The sequence below is a fragment of the Peromyscus leucopus genome, chromosome 20 (assembly GCF_004664715.2).
Source record: "Peromyscus leucopus breed LL Stock chromosome 20, UCI_PerLeu_2.1, whole genome shotgun sequence".
NCBI lineage: Eukaryota > Metazoa > Chordata > Mammalia > Rodentia > Cricetidae > Peromyscus > Peromyscus leucopus.
In genome coordinates, this window is record NC_051080.1 from 23,790,585 (window position 1) to 23,810,428 (window position 19,844).

Here is a 19,844-nt window from a genome sequence, read left to right on the forward strand (position 1 = left end):
CACGTTAAAGCATTCTAGCTGGACCTGAGATTACAGTTTTAATGTCTGAGTTTGACCAATTTTCTCAAGTCCTTTTCCAATATGACAAATCTACTGCATTAGCAAGCACTAAATGATTTATTCTTAATGTTGAATGTCATAGTTCTATTCCATTACTGCATATTTTCAATAGCTAACCTTAATTATAGATGAGTGATAAGTTTTAGCATTTTAAGGTATGCCGTTTAATTTTAAACTCACTTAAGAACATTACTATGCAAAGTAAGAGTTACACCATCAGATAAAACAATAATGAACTATGTTTATCCCATGAATGACACACATCCATGGTTGACACCAAGCAACAGGGTTTGATCAGGCCACAGTCAATGACAACACAGCCCCCTGTTTCAGATTAGTGGAGGCACTTCTGGGTTATCATCAAAGTAGAGATCTTCCTCACTGGGTACAATTTGGGGTTGATATTCCATTCTTTTAGGTTTGTGTTTTTTCTCTTGTACTATAGTAGTTACATCAGGGCAGGAATGCTTGCTGGGATCAACTTCTAATCTTTCTATCTGCTTCCTTCTACAACAGAAAAAGACAAGGGAGAGGTCAATATTAATATTACATTCTTTAAAATTAGTCCTCAATGAAATTAAACTCATTTACTCACTCAGTGAATACTTAGTAAGTACTGTCTGTATGGCATAAAGCAGTGCTTCTCAGCCTTCCTAATGCTGTGACCCTGTAATACAGTCCCTCATGTTGTGGTGACTCCTAACCATAAAATTATTTTTGTTGCTACTCCATAACTATAATTTTGCTACTGTTATGAACCATAATGTAAATATCTGCTATGCAGGATATCTGACATGCGACCCCTGTGAAAGGGTGGTTCGACCTTGAAAGGAGTGGAAACCCACAGGTTGAGAACTGCTGCCACAGACAGTAAGAAAAGACTGTCTTTGACTTCAATAATTATAGAGAAATCTAGAAATAAGATTTTAACACATGGAGGAATAAAGTGCCAAGCAGAGCTGCGCTGCTATGCGGGCAGTGGGAGATGAGGAGCTGGAGAAGCTCTCTTACCTGAGAAATTAAGATGATCCAAGAAACAGAGTGACACAGCCCGGATCAAGAGGACACTAGCCAAGTTTAATCCCAACTGCAGCTGCCCGGGCTTATTTTTGCCAGGGATATTTAGACAAATGAAGGTATCTAACAAAGCTGAGTCCGCAGCTTCTGCTCCCACAAGCACCTGCTCCAACTGCCCATGCCCAGTACTCTTAGAGGTGGTATGACTCCAAAGGACCAGCAAGAAACTCCATTGCCAAAGGTACCCAGTGTTATGCTCACAGAGGAACTGTGTCCATGATGCACATTCCTGGGCAGTTTGCACAGCAATTTTTATTCATTGCACCTAGACTCCTGACCAGTGATCTATATACCTTTCTAACTTTCCCAGTGATTTTTCTAGTACCCAGACATATTATTTTACAATCACTCTACCATCCATTCATTTATTCATTCAACAGACACATGTCAAATGCCTATATATTCCTGGCACAACAGTAGAAACTGAGGACACCCTGGTCTGTGTAAAATGACAGATTCCTGGCAATGAATCATAGTGTACTACAATGCACAAACACAGAATTTATCACAGCAATGTGGAATTCTATCATGCTGTTATGATCTCATAGAATGCTGACATCTTCAAGGCTGTGATTTTTGTGTTTTTTATTTTTTCCTTGACATACAGCTATATTGAATAAATGCTTATTCTATAAGTGAAAAGGTATTACCTTTCATTAGAGAAATAATGAATTTATGTGAGAAACTGTCTCCAGTTTTTGTAGGAGTCACAAAGTGATGTCCTCAGGTGAAATGCACCTAGCAGATGCTGTCTGTTGAGAGGACTAAAATCTGTTCTCTTGGGAAAGTAGAAACTCTCTGTTGTGCTTGAAATTCCCTCTTCTCATTCCTGGCCTCTGCTCAGCCCTTCAAGGCATGTGAGTTAATTCCTCTCAGTGATTTGAGTAATGAACATGGATTTGTTAATGGAGACTACTAAGAATAAAGAGACTATAAAACAGTACATTCTGTAGTCCAGCTTGTTTATTGAAAACGAACTCTGTAGGCTACAGGAAAAGAGAAGAGACCAGAGCAGACTGTGAATTCACTGAAGAAGTGACTGAGGTATGTTGGTAGACAAGGAAACCGGTGCTCAGATAAATGACCAGTGTAGAAGGACAAGACCTTTGCACACTATCTCCTCTGATCTGATTATAGGGAAAAGAGACCGCAAGGCTGGAGCTTGGCTGCACTTCACCTCTCTATAGCAACCTGAACGTTCCCTTGGAAGTAAGGATGCTCACTGTGCCAGCAGCATGTGTAAGAAGCACGGTGCATGCTTTCCTTCTGGGAGTAGAATTTTGGCACGTTTTAGCCCCCAGGGAAACCCCCAAGCACCGAGCCTCTAATGAGCCTGCCTAGCTCACCACGTCAGTGTTTCTCTCACTGTAGCAGAAATTAGGGGTCTTGTGTCACTCTAGGGGAGATGACCCTTAAAAGCTTGTCTATAGTAATCTTCAGACTCACCCTTGGCTGATGCTGCTTTGTGGGTTTTTGTTTTGTTTCTGTAATAAATTTTAGTCACAAGTAAGACTGTGCTGAATCCTGTATGCTAACAAACCGCTGAGCCTGGGGTCCTCATGGACATGCCAGACATTGTCCTCAGACACAGGTTTTGTGACTCCCTTTAAATCCTCAGATGAACTCCACTGACACTTCCTTCTGAAGCAGCAGGGCAGGAGGATGTCAGTCAAAGCCTCAGAGATAAACCATCAAGGCTGGGGAGCAAGGCTGGGTTGATGACATTAGCACCACGTATATATCACTCAGAGAAAAGAAGGCACCATGTACAGCACAGACAGTCACTTTCTCATCCTTGAACTTGGATGCTAAAGAGTCCATCAAAAAGGCCTCCCAAACAGAGTTAGCCCACTTTCATCTCACTGGTTTCTTAGTCATCCCTGGTTATTACCCATTAAGCTATGTGCTCTAGAGTGAGTGACCCAGCCATTGTGCCTCAGTGGACTTATCTGTAAAGCTGGATTGATGACAACACACTTATGGATACTGTCCAGACCAAATTGGTTCATCGATGTGAAGGAGAGAAAGGAGTACCAGGAACCCAACAGACATTTAGTAAGGGAGGGATCCATGCAGACAAGAGGGCAGAGGTCAAGTACATGACTCCAAGGGTAAGAGTTGGTCATTTAGTTCAGTGTGCTTTCCATTAAACCTCTTTCCAGTGCCTTGTGCTGTGATCAGTACTAGGAACCTAAAGATAAAACATGACTTGTGCCCACAATCTAAGGAAGAAGGCACAGATTATGCAGAGTCAACCGCTGTGCCCCAGGCTGCTTGGCAAGATCTCTGATATTGGCATCACAAATGCTGTCGAAGCACCAAGGAGGAGACAACAAATGGGTAGACAGTGGGAGTTATGGAGGAAAGGGCACTGATGCTTGATGAAACCAAGTCTGTAGTTAGCACACAGAGTGATGGGGTTCCCTGTGACATTTTCATACATAGACATCATTACACTGTGCTGTTATGTGACCCCTTCTTTCCCCCTCATCCCTTTGTCCCACTTTTGGCTGATTCTCATCCACTCCCCAGTCTTTCCTTCTGCTTCATGTCACATAACATTCCTTTTTCTACTTTTATGTCACACACACACACACACACACACACACACACACACACAAGTAAGTGCATGCAATATTTATCTTAGCCTGGATTATTTCCCTTAACATTATTATCTCAATTTCTATCCACTTTCCTACAAATTCCATAATTTCATGGCTCTTTACAGATCAATAAAACTCCAACACACACACACACACACACACACACACACACACACACACACACACTGACCTGGTTATTATTTTCATTTGGAAATTAAGCATGGTATAGGAGAACCTTATCATGGAATATTATCTGTGTAATGACAAGTGGCCAGATCATAAGAGTGATGTTTCTGTGTACTGGGCCTTTGAGAATTTGAGGACATTCACCATGCTGTGTCCCTTCCAGTCACCATACCCCAGTCACTGTATGAAGTGACTAAAAATGGCTGACCTCTGGAGGTGCTTCCCCAGAAGTTCCTTTCTCCAATTCTTCTCCGACCCCTGGTGGTGGCAGAAACTCCAAGCTCTTATGGAAAGTGGAAATAGTCACGGAAGACCCAAACTACTCATGTTGAGCCTGTCCGGGCACCAGGGCACCGAGGCTGCCTCTCTATCAGAAGGAGTCTGGTGAGTGTGCCTTCCTGTGGTGCCTTTCTCCATTTGTGTTCCCCTGCTCATGGAGGCGATTGCCACAACTGGCAGAACTCAGAATCAACTGATGGATGGATGGGTTAAAAAAAATACTGGGTATATTCAAAATGGAGCATTGTTCAGCCATAAAAGGAATGCCATCTTTGTCATAGAAAGCTTGACAGATGGAACAGGGGACATCGTGCTGCATGAAATAAGTCACATGTACAAAGCCAAATGCTGCAGGTTCTTTCTCCTATGGGGAAGCTGAAAACGAATGATTTGTGTGTATTGAAATGATGACCAGAGGCTGGAGGGCACAGTTAAGAAGGGGGGTATAGTCTAGTGTTAGATGGCGGACTAAATGCTAGCATCCCACAGCACAGTGGGGTACCTGAGACTTACAAAGCCCTGTCACATATTTTGACGGTGAATGAGTAGAGACGAGCGTGATCAACACAAAGGAAGTGGAGGAGGTGGAAGCACGAATCACCAAACTATTCTGCTTTGCTCACTGCAGACCACATATTAAAATATCATGGTGTGTACATTGATAGGTATAGTTGCTTCGTATTAATTATAAAGAAAACTTCTTAAAGAATAACTTTTAAAATACTTGAAAAAGTAAAAAGGGAACATGTTTTATCATAGAATAATAATACATTTAAATTCAGTGTCCATAAATAGTTACACACACACACACACAAACACAAACACACACACACACACACACACACACACACACACACACACAGATTATTATAGTTTAGTGGCTTAGAACCAAATAGTCCTACCTCTCACAGTTCTGTAGCTAACTAGCCTAACACCAGTATCCCTGGGCTAAAATTGAGGAGTCAGTATCCCTCTAGAGACTCCTGTTCAATCCTCATCTGGCTTTTTCTTCTTCATGAAGCTGCCTACATTCCCTAGTACGCGACCCCTCCCATACTCAAAGCCATCACTGGCCAATGAGTCTTCCTCAAGCCTCACTACGCTGACCCTAACCCTTCTGTCTCCCCCTTTGCCACCCTAGGCCCACCTGCTCAACCAATGACCCTCTCCCTATTGTGAGGCTGTCACCATTTGCAAATTTAACCCACTCTCTGGGCATGGGAGTCAGCGTGTCCACGGGTTCATGGCCTTCGCACATGCACATCTACTGGGGAGCACCACTTTGCCTGCTTGCCTTCCTTGATCATGGAGATTATGATGCTAGGAGTCACGGTCTGAAGTTTCAGAACTGGGACGCTTAAGGAAAGACACCCATGATCACAGAGAGGCTTCTTTCTGTTCTGTCACCTTGATTGCCAAGCTGCTGTGCTTCCCATAAAGCCACCAACCTCTAGACAGACCGTTCTCAAGGGCAATTAAACACACTAAATAAATGTTGGGGTATTCCATTCCATTTTTATCCTTTTGGGGTTTTAGAGGCAAGGGCTTTCTATGTAGCTGGCGGAACTCACCATATAATCAAGATTGATCTTAAACTCACAATCCTCCTGCTGAGCGCCTCTGAGTGCTGGGGTTAAGGTTCATGTCCCCATGTTACATAGATATTCATTACTTAAAGTCACACATACACACCCTAACCGGTATAAATGAGATACAAATCCCATCTGCAGAGAAAAACACAAACACAGGGGGCAGGGTGCTGACACATGAGAAGCAGGAATCCCATGGCCTAAGTGAATCCTACATAGATTATGAGTAATCTAGACCAGTCTAAACTAATTTTTATAATAATGGCTACCATTGCTATGCTGAGTTTCAAAAGTAACAGTAGAAAAGTAATTACTGACATTGGCACAGCACTTTCAGATTTAGAAAATGTGTTGTAACACAAATGTAGGCAGACATAATCTTTAAGGACCTAGGTTACATTTATTATATAACAGAGCTCTATTTTTAAATTTTGTTTTTATGTGCACGGTCATGATATCAGTGTCTTAATTAAATACTTGAATCTGCTCAGTGCAATTATGCTGTTCTCGACTTTGGGAAAAGCCTCCTGTCACCTTCCAAGTCATCTTCTGGATCTTGGCAATGACAGGATCAGCCAATAGACAGTTGTCTGTGCCTTACCTGCCTTAAATGGTAAGGACTACTTACAATGGAGGTCTTTGATTACTTGTGATCTTGGGGATAATAAACACGGAGCAGATGCTCACTAATTGTCTGTGTTTCCTGTTCCATGGCAGTGGCCCAAAGGATAGATGATGCCCCATCACTGTTTTTTTCCAGCTGACCCAAGTACTAGAAGCCCCTGGGGTCCTGTAAAGAATATCTAGAAGACAAAGTGAACAGATTCATCACCATGGAAATAAGAACTAAGACATCTAACATGGATCATTAGGTGTCAGAAACATCAGAGAACAACAACTGTAGTTCAAGAACAAGAAGTAGGAAAGTCTAACCTGGTAAGATGGTGGACTATTGTGTTAAGACAAAAGACTTCCACCTACCACTGAAAAACTTCCTAGTGTCATGAAAGGTCTGGCAAGATCACAGGAACCATGAAGCAGACCTTAGAGTAAGTCAGAGGGTGTATGCTGAGCCTTAAAGCCAGGATTTCCTGAACTCTGTTGGTGGGGTCACAGCTCTGAGCTTGCTTGGAAGACAGTCTAACAGGACATCTTCTACCTAGCAAGGGTACATGTGCCAAGGAGCTTTTCTTGATTAGAAGCAAATGAGGAGTGAACTCTTCCTGTCAATGCACCAAAGAACTTGGAGGGAAACTGCCTCACTGTGGCCAGGGAGGGCTGAATTGTTAACATAGCTATCTAGTTTATAGTACCTTGTGTTTTAAAAATCTGGGTCTGGAATTTAGGTGACAGACATTACAAACTGGCGTATTCTGAGCCATCTGTCCTGAGCGTACATGAAGGCTCCCTGGACAAGGACCTTTCTGGCCTCCAAGAAGCCTCAAACCATTTTCCCCAGGCAATGGAGTATAAGGCAGATTGGCTTTGTATTGCTTAACAACTTGCCTGAGTCCAAGGAGACTGAACACACACACACACACACACACACACAGAGAGAGAGAGAGAGAGAGAGAGAGAGAGAGAGAGAGAGAGAGAGAGAGAGAGAGAGAGAAGATAGCATCAAATAAGTATATGCTCAACTTGTACCATTGCTAAACAGAAAGCTGTTTTCTTGGGTTTTATTATCTGGGGCACACAACACAGTCAGCCTAAGTATTGAAAGACAACATGTTTGTGGAGAGACTGGAACAGAGCCTGTTCTATTACAATCAGCTTCCCCTTGCCACAATGTATTGCATTCTTAGGATTTTTCCAGTTATTCTTGATCATTGCAAGTGAGAAAAGAGAGAGAACAGAATCAGCTGAAGACACCAGGGAACTGTTTTGCATGGAGCAGCTCACAATAAAAAACTAGAACTTGAGGCTGGGGAGGTGGCTTAGTCAGTAAAGTGCTTGCCTCGCAAGCATGAGGACTTGTGTTCTGTTCACCAACATCCATGTAAACAAGCCTGGTATGACATCATGCACTTGTAATCTCAGTGCTGGGAAGGCAGAGGTGGGATGATCCCTGGGTCTTGCTGACCAGTGAATCAACCCAGGTCTTCAAATTCTAGTTTCAGTGAAAGATTCTATCATAAATAAATAAGTAAGGAAACAAACAAACAAATAAAGAAAATGAGCAAACAAATCAAATGGAAATGAATGATGAAAACACTGGACACAAACCTCCAGCTGTCAAATACACACACACACACACACACACACACACACACACACACACACACACATACACAAAGTACTCAAGCAAAAAGAGTTCTTTGCATTAAAACAAGAGGACCAGTGAGAATAAAAATTAGAATAGCAACAAAACAACAAAAGCACATTAGCTGTTAGAATATGAAAGCTTGTATTATAAAAAACACTACTATATTTAAACTGTCTTGAACTTTGTAATAAGACACAAGCTTCCCTTTGAGGTTGGCATTATTATAAAGATCCTTGACATGACTCACTCTATTAATTACTTTGTGTAGCTATGACCCAAATGTAAAAAAAAATAAGAAAAAGAAAACTTGCAGAAAAGCTCAGTTATTGATGATGAGAACACATAGCAGAGGCTAGCCAACATCACAGAAATCAGAGAGTCTATAACAAGAACCAAGAGCTAGGCACAACCTCCAAAGGCCTCCCCTAGTGACCTGCTTCTGCCAGATCAACTCCAATTCCCTAAACTTGTACAGCCTCCCAAAATAGTGCCACCCACTGAGGAACAAGGGTTTAAAATATGAACCTGGGGGCTCATCAGTTAGAACACTTGCTGCTCTTGCAGAAGACCTGTGTTCAGTTTTCACAGCTCATATGATGGCTTACAACTGTCCTTAATTTCAGTTCTATAGAATCTAGCACCCACCTCCAGCTTCTGCAGGCACCTGGTGTGTAAGCAGTGCATTCACATACATTCAGGCAAAGCACTCGTGAACATAAAATAAAAATAAATATTTAATCAATATGAACCTGTAGGAGACATTACAATTTCTAAGCATAGAATTCCACCCCTAGCCCAAGAAAGCCCATGCAAAATGCATTTAGTCTAACTTCAAGAGTCTCCATAGTTTCCTCGTGATTTGTAGCTGTAACCTCAACCACTTGGGAGGCTAAGGCAGTTGGATCCCAAATTCAAGGTCTGTCATGAGTTGGAGGCTAAGCAGGACAACTCAGTGAGACTCTGTTACAGACTAAAAGTAGGAAAGGGGGGCTGTGGATGTGGCACAATAATAGCCTAGAAGGTGAAAGGCCCCAGGTTCAGTCGCCAAAGTCTTGAAAGCTCAGTAATATCCACAAGCCTGAGTAAATACCTTCTTTCTGCTGATACTTAAGGCAATATCTCTTTGGTGAGGCCCTGGAAAACCTAAAATATAATTAGACGTTTTTGTTAAACAACAGCACAGAGCAAAAGTTCCATTCCAAAAGGGAGGAATTTGAGTATGGGAAGTAGGGATGGGACCAAAGCAAGATTGAGCCCAACAGAAGAGCAAGAATGAAATCTCAGAGTTCCATGACTGGCATGCATGATATAAGTGCCAAAGGACTGCACAGCTCTCCACAAATGGCCTCTCTCAATGGCTCCCATGGCTTCTCCACTGCTATTTCAGCTTCACTCTCATAGCTTCACAGATAGAACTCTTGAGGACTTTCAGCATGAAATTTGTCCCTGCTACATACTGCCAAGCCATCACAGAAATCAGAGAGACTATATCAAGAACCAAGAGCTAGGCACAACCTCCAAAGGCCTCCCCTAGTGACCTGCTTCTTCCAGATCAACTCTAAAGTTCTCTGGGTGCCTACAGAACTAGCACCACACAATTGGTACCACATTCAGCTATCAGCTTCAGCAGTAACTATGCACCTTTGGACTGTGACTGTTTTCCAATTTAACATTCTATTACCTCTGAGTTCAGACTTACTAGAAATTTCAGGATAAGGCAAAATTTAATGAATTCTTTGCCCAAATGGAACATGGCTAGCTCTGTGGTGGTTATCTTGTCATCATGATGGTATTTTGAATCATCATGGAGGTATGCCTTTGGGTATGTCTGTGAAAGAGTTTTTATATTAGGTTAAATGAGGTGGGAAGACCCACCTCTCAGTTGGTGGCATTATTCCATTGGCTCAGGCCTTGGGTTTAATGAAAAGAAGAAAGTGAACTGAGAACAAGCTTTCATTTTCCTCTGCTTCCTGACTGTGAATGCAATTTGACTAGCGGGTTCTTCAAGTTCCTGCTACCATAAGTTCCCTGCCATGATGAACTGTACTCTGGAACCCTGACAAAAAATAAGCCCAATTTATTTCCTCAACTTGCTTTTGTTGGGTATTTTGTCATATCAATTAGAAAAGTAAATACAGGCCTCTAATCCAATTTCCAATGGAATTCTTGTTCCCACCAAAACCTTACAAACCTATTCTTCACTGTGGTCATTCCTATTGGCCTTCTAGTACTTCTGATTCCAACCATAATCACCCATTAAGCTCTGCCTATTCCATAACCTAGGGCATCTCCAGCCCATGTTTCCAAACTCCTCCAAATTTCCTCCCTAGACTTATTTCCAAGGCCAAGGATTCACACAGGCAGGTGTGTCACAGCAACCCCCTTCCTGATACAAATTTTCAGTATTAGCTACTTCTGCACTACTGTGAACCAAGTACCTGAGAGAAACAACTTAAAGTAGCAAGGTCTTAATTTGGCTCACAGTTTCAGTCTACCATGATGAAGAAGACATGATGAGCAGCCTTAGGTCATGGCCGAAGGACATGTGACAGAGGATGCTCCTATCATGGCAGAACAGAAAGCAGAAGGTGATAGAAGTGGGTGACAGGCATTCCCCGTGAAGGCCTGTCCCTAGAGACATACCTCTGCCACTTAGGTCCTAACTCCTCGTTCCACAAACTATAGATCACACTGAATCTGAAGAGACATTGTAGATTCAGGCCATTAACTCTCCTTTATTTAATATTATACCATAACCTTTTACTATATAGCAAGGCCTGAAAGAGAATGAAATCTATAAAGAAAGTAAGCACTGTAGAAGTAACTGCCTTATTAAATAAGAAACACAGAGCCAATGCAGAGATGATTAGTAGAAGGCAGAAAGATATATAAGGCATGAGGACCAGAAACTAGAAGCATTTGGTCTGGTTAAGTATTTAGACTTTTGAGCAGCATTTCAGCTGAGAGCCATTCTGGATGAGTACTCAGAGGCCTCCAGTCTGAGAAAACAAGACCAGCTGAGGATTCAGCGAGGTGAGGTAGCTGTGGCTTGTTCTGGTTCTCTGATCTTCCAGTTCATCCCAATACCTGACTCAGGTTTGATTTTATTAATAAGAACTTTTAAGATTCCTGCTACAAAGCACTCTTTGCAGATATAGAAAATCTAAGAGGGGCCCACCGATAATAAAAGGCAGCTACTGAGCAATATTATATTGTTGAATATACATAAATATAAAAGTGAATTCCATGGTAGTAGTAACTGTACAAGAATGCAACCACAATAAATATCATGGAGTTTCACAATTTCAAATGGTTAAATGGTCAGTTTAATGTTGAATATATTTTTCCACAAAAGAGAAAATTTCAGCTCTACATATCAGTAATAGACAATAATAGAATGAATTTATAATAGTATAAAAGAATTATACCCCTAAAATAAAACATGGGTATTCTTAATGAAAAAACTAAAATTTGCAGAGACATCAAATGAGATTATAAGATGCTAATGCCAGAAGGACTAATCTCCTCAGTGGATTTGTATGTACAATTCTAAATATAATCCCAAAGGTGTGGGGGTGGGGAGAGTGTGAAGATAGTGAGACAGAGATACTGAGAGAATAAGCATGTGCTGTAGTTTCAACCCTTGTTTCAGGTGCTAGGGCCTCCTTCTGAGGTCATCCAGCACGTTGCCTTTAAAAAGAAATGCAGAAATGCTGGACTCCTTGGACTTAGTCATTCTTAGACATTAAGACTGAACTTAAGCTGATTTTCTGTCTAGCCTCCTGATTGGTAATGTGACTCTTCCTTACACATGGGCCTCAGATGCAAGGTTACATACCTGGAAGGCCTTTAGCAGACTGCCTTGAACTTCCAAAACTGTGAGATACATAAACCTCATTCATCTGTTTTTAAAGTTAGCTTGTTTCTGGTTTTTCAATGTAGTATTTGAAAAAAGGATGGATGCAATTTACACATGAAACCAGACAAGTTGATTCTAACATTAATGTAGGCATGTAACAAGTCAACAGTCAAACTCCTCTTCAAGAAGGTGAGGCAACTTTCCTATAAGTTATGAAGACTTAGTATAAAGCTATGGAAATCAAGGAAGTGGAACAGACACAATCCAGAAAACTAATCCAGACCTTCACATTCAGACGCCTGATTTGTGACACAGAGGCCTTAATGACCAACTTTTTAGAGCCAGTGAGGTGGGGAAAACAATCATACCTTAAACAAAACTCAATTCCTGATAAAGAACACCTAAACACGAAAGGCAAGACTCCAAAGATCTAGAACGCAGGGTAGGATAAGATTCCTAGACTAAGGTAAAGAAAACACCCACCGTAAAACCATTGTAAATTTCAACTCAGGATGTTATGTTCACTAATACCCTATACAATAAGAATGCTAATCGCAAAGGGTCATAATTCTGGATCCATCTCTCACACATTTTGTGATTTTGGATAAATTCAGCTTCTCTGTGTCTCAGTAAGAAGGGCTTTTCTCATGCCATGCTATTTTGATGATGAAAGATTGTTTTGCCAAGGGTCTCAGCACCTGCATTCATAAATACTCCCACTTTTCAGGAACCTGCACATTTTCCTCTGCATCTCAGTGTTAAGAGCCACATTCATTCACCAGGTGTTCCCCTCCAGCCATGATGGATAAACCATCCCTTCTTCTCCCTCTACCTGTTCCATCTACACAGCTTGAGAAGCAGACAGCTCCAGTTAGGAGGTGGAAGCCTCTTCCAGCCCTCCCTGATTCTTGCTGCATTGGTATCCATCTTCTCTAAAGTCCAACAGCCCACCCAAACTCAATCCCCATGTGCACCTTTAATAGACAACCTTACTTAATGGAGTTGCCCAGCCCAGAGGCAATGTACACAAAGAAGAGCTAAAGTGTACACTGACGTTTGTCAGTGCTGATGGAGCTCTGCAAACAACCTCCACACAAGCCCTGGATGTGGGGTTGTGAGGTGAGCTTTCTCCACAACGAAAAGGAGAAAGAAATGCTTTGTAGACGTACTGTCAAATCTAACCATAGTAAATGACAGTCTTCCTGGGGTCTAATGACAACCTCCAAACTACAGTGGTTGCCTTCCTATCCTTAATCCTTGCAAATTAACTCAGATTGTTTACATGGCTTGAGGGTGTTGGGGTTAATTGTGACTCTAATATTCACATAAGTTTTGATACCCTAGGATCTGTAGTAAAAATTCACTAGGTTGAGAAATGTGAATGGTTTTCCAAGGTTAAAACCAGCAAACCAGTTTTCAGTAGAAATTCAGTTCCATACCTGTTGTTAAAACAAATCCCATGTTTAAAAAAATTTCTAGAAAACCTCAACAGTCACCAATGGTTATACAAATAGCTGAGGTTTTATGATGCAAAACACAAACATAGTCTTGTGCAGGTATTTTTATGATGTAATCCAGTATATATATTTGTAGCACAGAGATAAATTTCCCTCAGTCCAAAATAGATTTTACCATCTGGATGTTAAGAGTCTGGAAGTCATGAGAAGTAGGCTAGCTGAAGGAACTGAGGTCTTATCCAGAGCCTGAAAACTATAAGAGCTTTGTACAAAATAACTTTCATGCTGGCATGTTTAGGGAAGATTGGCTTTGTCCTTAAGCTTTCTAGGAGACAGGGCCAGGATCTTGGGGAAGAAGTTTCTAACACAGTGGAATATTGAAAATGAGTGAATATTCTCTTGAGAAAAAGATAGCTTTGCTGGAAAATTAATTAGGCAGAGGCTGAAGATGAGCTATGGTCAGGACACTGAGAAGAGGGTGGTGATACTGGCTCTTATATTTAAGGAATATGAGAAGGTCAGGTGACATGGGAATCAGAGATGTAGTAAGAGCAATGTTATGAACATGAACTGTTTCAACATGCCACATGGCCTTTGGGACACCCAAATCCCTCTTGGAAAGTGGGGCTTGAATAAATTAATATGGGTACAAAACCAGTGTTCAGTAAATATCAGCAATCATGGTGGATATTATTGTCTTACTAGGATTTTCACAAGCAGTTGGTATGTGCACGGACACAGGTTGGAGTTCTGCAGCTCAAGAGCCCTATAAATGAAGAGCCTCGGAGTTGGAATAAACATGCATGTCTCCGAGCATTTGCAAACATTAAATGCTTACAATCGTTCTGGAAGCTGCATTCTAGCCAGTGTATGATAATGAAGAGAACAATATCATATAGATAAGGACAATTGGGAACAATGGTACCTGTGGTTTGCTTGCTCTCTGCTGCTGTCCAGGGTGCTTTTCACAGACATGGGTGTTCGTTGACCTCCTGTGATAACTTCTTCTACCTAAAATAAAAACATGACATGTGTAGAATGATGCATTCTTCCTTAATGTATGTGTGATTTTTTTAAAACTATAAAGCATTTGAATTTTTTCTGTACATATTCCATGGAAGAGTCTTAACTTAAGCCTCTTAAACACAATAGTCTTGCAAAGCCTCAAGCTATCGAAAGATTGCCTAAGCCAAGCATGCAGATTTGGTGAATTAATTTATTTTACAAATGTATTTTATCTGAAAGCCAGCATCATGCCAGACACTTAAGGGAAGTGTTGGGGATGGGATGCTGATTTGGGAAGACTCTGCCTATGTAGTATTCCCAGTGACCATACTGCCAAAGAAAACACCCCAGACGGGAGCTCTTCCTATTCCTAGTTAGACCTCTTGCTTTCATTTTGAAATTAGGAGGGAAACAGACGGTGCTCTCAAAGGTCCTTTCTGGGTCTGAGAATTCTCTAATTCTATTACTTCCTTTATACTAGATAAGTTCAGTGCTAAGCATGCTGAGATCTCAATAAACAAAGCTGACTAATTTTATTCAGTAAATGAAGACTATTTCAAGGCGAAGAGAGGTCGTCTAATCTGTGCCCTCAATAAGTGTCTGAGTTCTCACAGTAGAGTAGGAAGAGGACACACTGCACCATATCATATCCCAGCTGCGCAGTACGTCTGAACTTGCACTTTTTACTTATGTTGCATGCTTTACTTATGACTCCCTCAGTCCCCAACATCATCCCTGTGAGACAGAGGTTACTGGTAAGCAGACAAAGGCATCTTAAAAACCTCTCTTTGTATTGCTTGGGTCTGGTGACCAATTCAGAGTAATTTGTCCTTTCTGTTCAAATGTCATGGAGGGATATCATCCCTCACTCACCCTCATCATTGACAGAAGGAGACTCATTCTTGAACATATCTGCACACGAGGAACAGTCATGGTTTTGAAAGTTGACATGAACCTGCCATCCTTTTCTGTCCTACCCAAGACTTGGTGTGTTGCACAGCTGTGACCCACAGTCCCACAGTGGATTAAGGAAAATTCTTAGGCTTGGACTTGGAGGGCTTGTCACCACCTGGGTCATCTGCTGGCACAACCAAGCACGCTGGACTCACATTTGCATTTGGGAAGGGAGTTGGTGGCCTGGTTGAGCCATGACCCTAAGTTTGTCCACCTGGATACATAACCGAATTCATACACAGGACAATATTTTTTTGCCATTTGGCTAAGGAATTTGTTTTCCTGCTCCACAGAGCTCACAGAAGGGTGGGTCAGGCCCCAGTAAGCCTGAATCATTGCTCAGCTTCTCCCATCTCCCACCCCTGGTGCCTTCTCTCTCTTTTCAGGAGTTGATGCTTGGGAACTCCTTGAATATGAATTTGCATATTCATCTACATCTTAGAATATGCTTTAGGGGGGTACAGTGGCACCTTAGCATCTTTTTATTATTTAAATACTTTAATCATTTTAAACAACATCCTTGTGAGTTAAAATGTATTAGAATATCAGCCTTGTTGTAGGGGGAGTACAAATTTTGTATTGCTTCCCATTGTAAACACACTAACAAGAATGAGGACCTGTGCATAATTAGAGTCTTAAAATGCCTACTTCTAACACTGTTATTTGTCACGTATTAGGCACAAAGATTCTCTGTGTTTGTGGAAATGCAAATAGAGTCACAAATTTGGAACTTTTCTTCACAGGGAATTTGCTGTGCAGCAGAATCTAAATGTGCTTCTTATTTTTAAAGGATATTTTCAGCACAGTTTGTTTCTAAGGTTCTTTTAAGTTTGAAAGTTGCAAGGAATCAAAACATCAGCAGTGAGAAGAAATATGGACATTGACATTCCTATTAACGTGGGAGTCCCTCATCAGACATTTACATCAACCACAAGGAGACCCTGATAGGACCTAACTTGTTGGAATGGAGGCCTATAGGCTTGGAGTGCCAAGGTTTGTAATTTATGTCATTCAGTTTCCCATGATCCTGTAGTTTGGGGCTGTGCTTCCTCTAAGTAACCATGCTCATTAAATAGTGTCTTATTCGTTGTCCCATGTATATTTTAGGAATGACTAATGGAAAAGTTATAAGGACCAAAATATGTTCAATAAATTAGATAATGTGAGACTAAACAGTTTCCTGAGCCCACAAAGAGAAATGTAATTAACTCCTCAAAAATTCAATTCTGGGACAGGCACTGAGGTACAAATGAACATTTTAATGATGTTACATTGTTTCAACTCTTGGAGGCTTGCTCCATGGGAGCTGGTACAGAATACAGATGCAGTGGGGGCTCAATTTTTCCACAGAACACTGAAACCCCACCTAAGGCTTTCCTGACCACTGGCTTTCCAACTTTTGCTTGGCTAGTAGCCTGAATGGGGGTCTCATTACCTCCTGAGCTAGCATCCTGCACTCAGACGATCTATGTGGATATTAATAAAGTGTGTGTGATTGCTTTACTAATAGTAGATGGCACTCACTCTGAGACTCTAGCTGTGGAGCAGCTGTGAAAGAGAATCTGAGCGCTTGATTCCCATTTTTTACAGTGCACCATAGGAACTGCCAATCTATGACTATTTCTGATGCTTAGGAGAGTAATTAAATGTGGTTCAAATCAATAGTTATTCATATTAATCTAAATAATTATCAGTGAACAATCACTGTTTTAGTTGAAAACTTGATTGTAAATTAAAAGAAAAGTGAAATATAATTAAAGATGTTTACTGGGAAAAGTATACAATAATCTGTGGTTGAATACATTAATAATAAACTCCGAGTCACCAGTAGTACATCAGTGCTTGCCTTAAGGAAAGAAATCATAGTACCTTGGTGTCTTTAACCAAATTCAAGCCCAGATTTGAATTCTCTACTCCATTTTCCCTGTGTCTTCCATCCTTCCTCACAAAGCACTTTGCTCTGTATTTACAGAAAGTACCACATGGGAAGGGGATGAGGGATACTTACAGTTTTACTAGTGAACAAACCCCTGATGCTAACTGACTCCAACTGAGCCAGGTAACAAAAAGTATTATAAACATCATCATTTCTCAAGCAATATCCAAATGTCGACTTCAACATTCATGGTGGATATTCATGTTATAAGATTGCTTTTAACCACTATTTTTTATGTTTTCAGCAAATGATTATCAAAACACACTTGCATTACTTTGGGTCAAGAGCATAGAAGAGTACATAATTCAATATTACAGCTATGCTTTAGCTTAGGCTGTAAAGTTGACCACTTAGGAAATCCAAGGCAAGCATGCTTGGCTGCTACATTGTTCTCTAAAATGCAGGTTAAACACACAGGATGAGGGTACACAGTAGGATGGCAGTCTTAAATCTTAAGTGACCTTAAGGTATATCATTAACTCAGCTGTGAGGCTCAACAAAATGCTGGTCTCTTAGGAAGTAAGAGATATATTTATCATAATGCACTGCCACAGCTTACTGTTTCTTATAAATTTAGCCCTGCTTCTTAAATACAACATGCATGAAAATCACAATAAATTCTTCTTGGAGTCTTTGTATTTCCCCCCAGTTTCAAATGTTACCACTGTTAGGTTTGCTTAATGAGACATTTGTTGAGCACCTACTACTGGGCTAAGAACAGGACTAAGGGATAGATTGAGATTGGATGATGAGAAACCACCTCTGGTCATTTCACAAGGGAAAAAGACACAACCTGGAGGGATGTAACTGACAGACAGACGTATGGCCAGGGCTCAGAAATGAGAATGTTCTGGGGAGAGAAAAAAGCATGATCAAGGACAGTAAAGTGAACGGGCCCATCCCACCTGGGGATAAGTCTAGAGACCTGGGGAGACCACGTGCTGCATTCCTGCGAGGTGTTCAGACTTCTCTCACAAGGCCATGGAAGCTTTGTGGTGCTTTACTTGCGGGTTCATGTCAGCTCCTGAGGGATGTTTAAAGTCACTTCCTCATTCACTTAGGCAATGTGTGGGATAACCAGAATACCTGTAAATCCCCATCAGTTTAATCTGCTTTAGAAGATAACAGTGTACTCGAAAATTACAGTTTCATACAGAGTTCACTGTCTCTCAGTTTCAGCTTTTACCTCCATTAAAACTTCTGAATGAAACGTTTATTTGACACCTTTCGATAAGCAAGTTATTGCTGATTTTCATCTCTTTCTTTCTTTTGCTGTGAGGGCAGACCCCCCCACCCACCCACACACACACTAGACTGTACTCTACTACTCTAAGTTATATCTCTCGCCCTTGCTGATTCTGCAGGAGATGATAATTGACCTGCCCTGTGTTTCTCAAACGTTTAGGTATTATTGCTAGAACAAAGTTTCACTCTTCTTATTAGAGTCTGCAGATAGCAGCCTAGAGTTCAGGCTTTAGGCACATGTTTTCTAGGTGATTCTTAGGTGTTGGCAAGATTGGAATTTGTCTTGGCTGATTCCATAGCATTCAGGCTTTTCTGGTGTTGTTGTGGTTGATGGTGGTGTTGATGGTGTGCTGTGTGAGAGTGTGTGTGTGTGTGTGTGTGTGTGTGTGTGTGTGTGTGTGTGTGTGTGTAGTGTTGCTGGGGCGTAGTTTTCTGCATGCTGAGCAAATGCTCTAAGTCACTAAACTGTGACTCATAGCTCCATATTCACTTACAGAATCCATATTTAAAGGAGGTGAACAGCATTCCAGGAACTGATGTAGGGTCGGGGATAATGTGAAGTTACCCATCAGCAATGACAACTGTGTAATATCCCATCGTGTGTATATACTGTTCTGTAATGAACTGTTTGTGGAAACTTAAGACATTTCACAATTTATCGTATTATATCATGGCATCTACTCATTACATAACTTTGTATCATGGATTTATTTTTCTATTGAGTCCAAAAGTATTAGTATGAAGTCATAGCATACATCTTAAGTCCTGATATATGATGACAGTTTTTATTTCCAAAAAGACTAGATCACTTCCTATTTCCTCTAGCAATTTATAAGAGTACTCTTCCATTGGAGTCTCACTGGCACTGAATTTTTAAAATGTTTCTGATAGAAAATTGGCAGTGGTGTTTACTTCTGAAAGAGAAGGTTGCTGAAGAGGATGGCTTGCTATGCACTGTAGACTTCTTATTACTCACGAAATCTCGCCAATAGAACATATTTATGTAAATAAGCATAAAGTTCAAACATTTGTAATCAGATGAATAGGCATAGTACTTTTATTATAACATATAACATTTTTGAGATGTATGAGTGTTATCTCACTTGATCTTTTGTGTATATTTTTCCTGCCAGTGGAGCATCAGCATTATAAAAACTGAACACTAAGTTGTTTATTTATTTAGTGTATTTCCTTACCCCCACTAAAATGCAAATGTCATCCAGGCAGGAATATCCATGATGGGCATCACTAGGGCCTCAGCAATTTTTTATTAACTATGGATAAGATTTAAATAATAAATACTGAAGCTTTAACTATAACTTTAAAAT

The 19,844-nt window shown here is 40.9% G+C and overlaps 1 protein-coding gene across 1 annotated transcript in view; it reads right to left on the minus strand.

The window, feature by feature from the left end:
• Positions 1-200: 200 nt before the first annotated feature.
• Positions 201-19,844, minus strand: part of Lrrc6 (leucine rich repeat containing 6) — a 109,012-nt gene continuing 89,368 nt past the window's right edge. The window contains exons 11-12 of the mRNA XM_028876017.2: positions 14,302-14,387; positions 201-567 (exon numbers count right to left, since the gene is read on the minus strand). Of these exons, the coding sequence (XP_028731850.1) occupies positions 390-567; positions 14,302-14,387 (264 nt within the window). The 3' untranslated portion in view covers positions 201-389. The remainder of the gene's footprint in view (positions 568-14,301; positions 14,388-19,844) is intronic.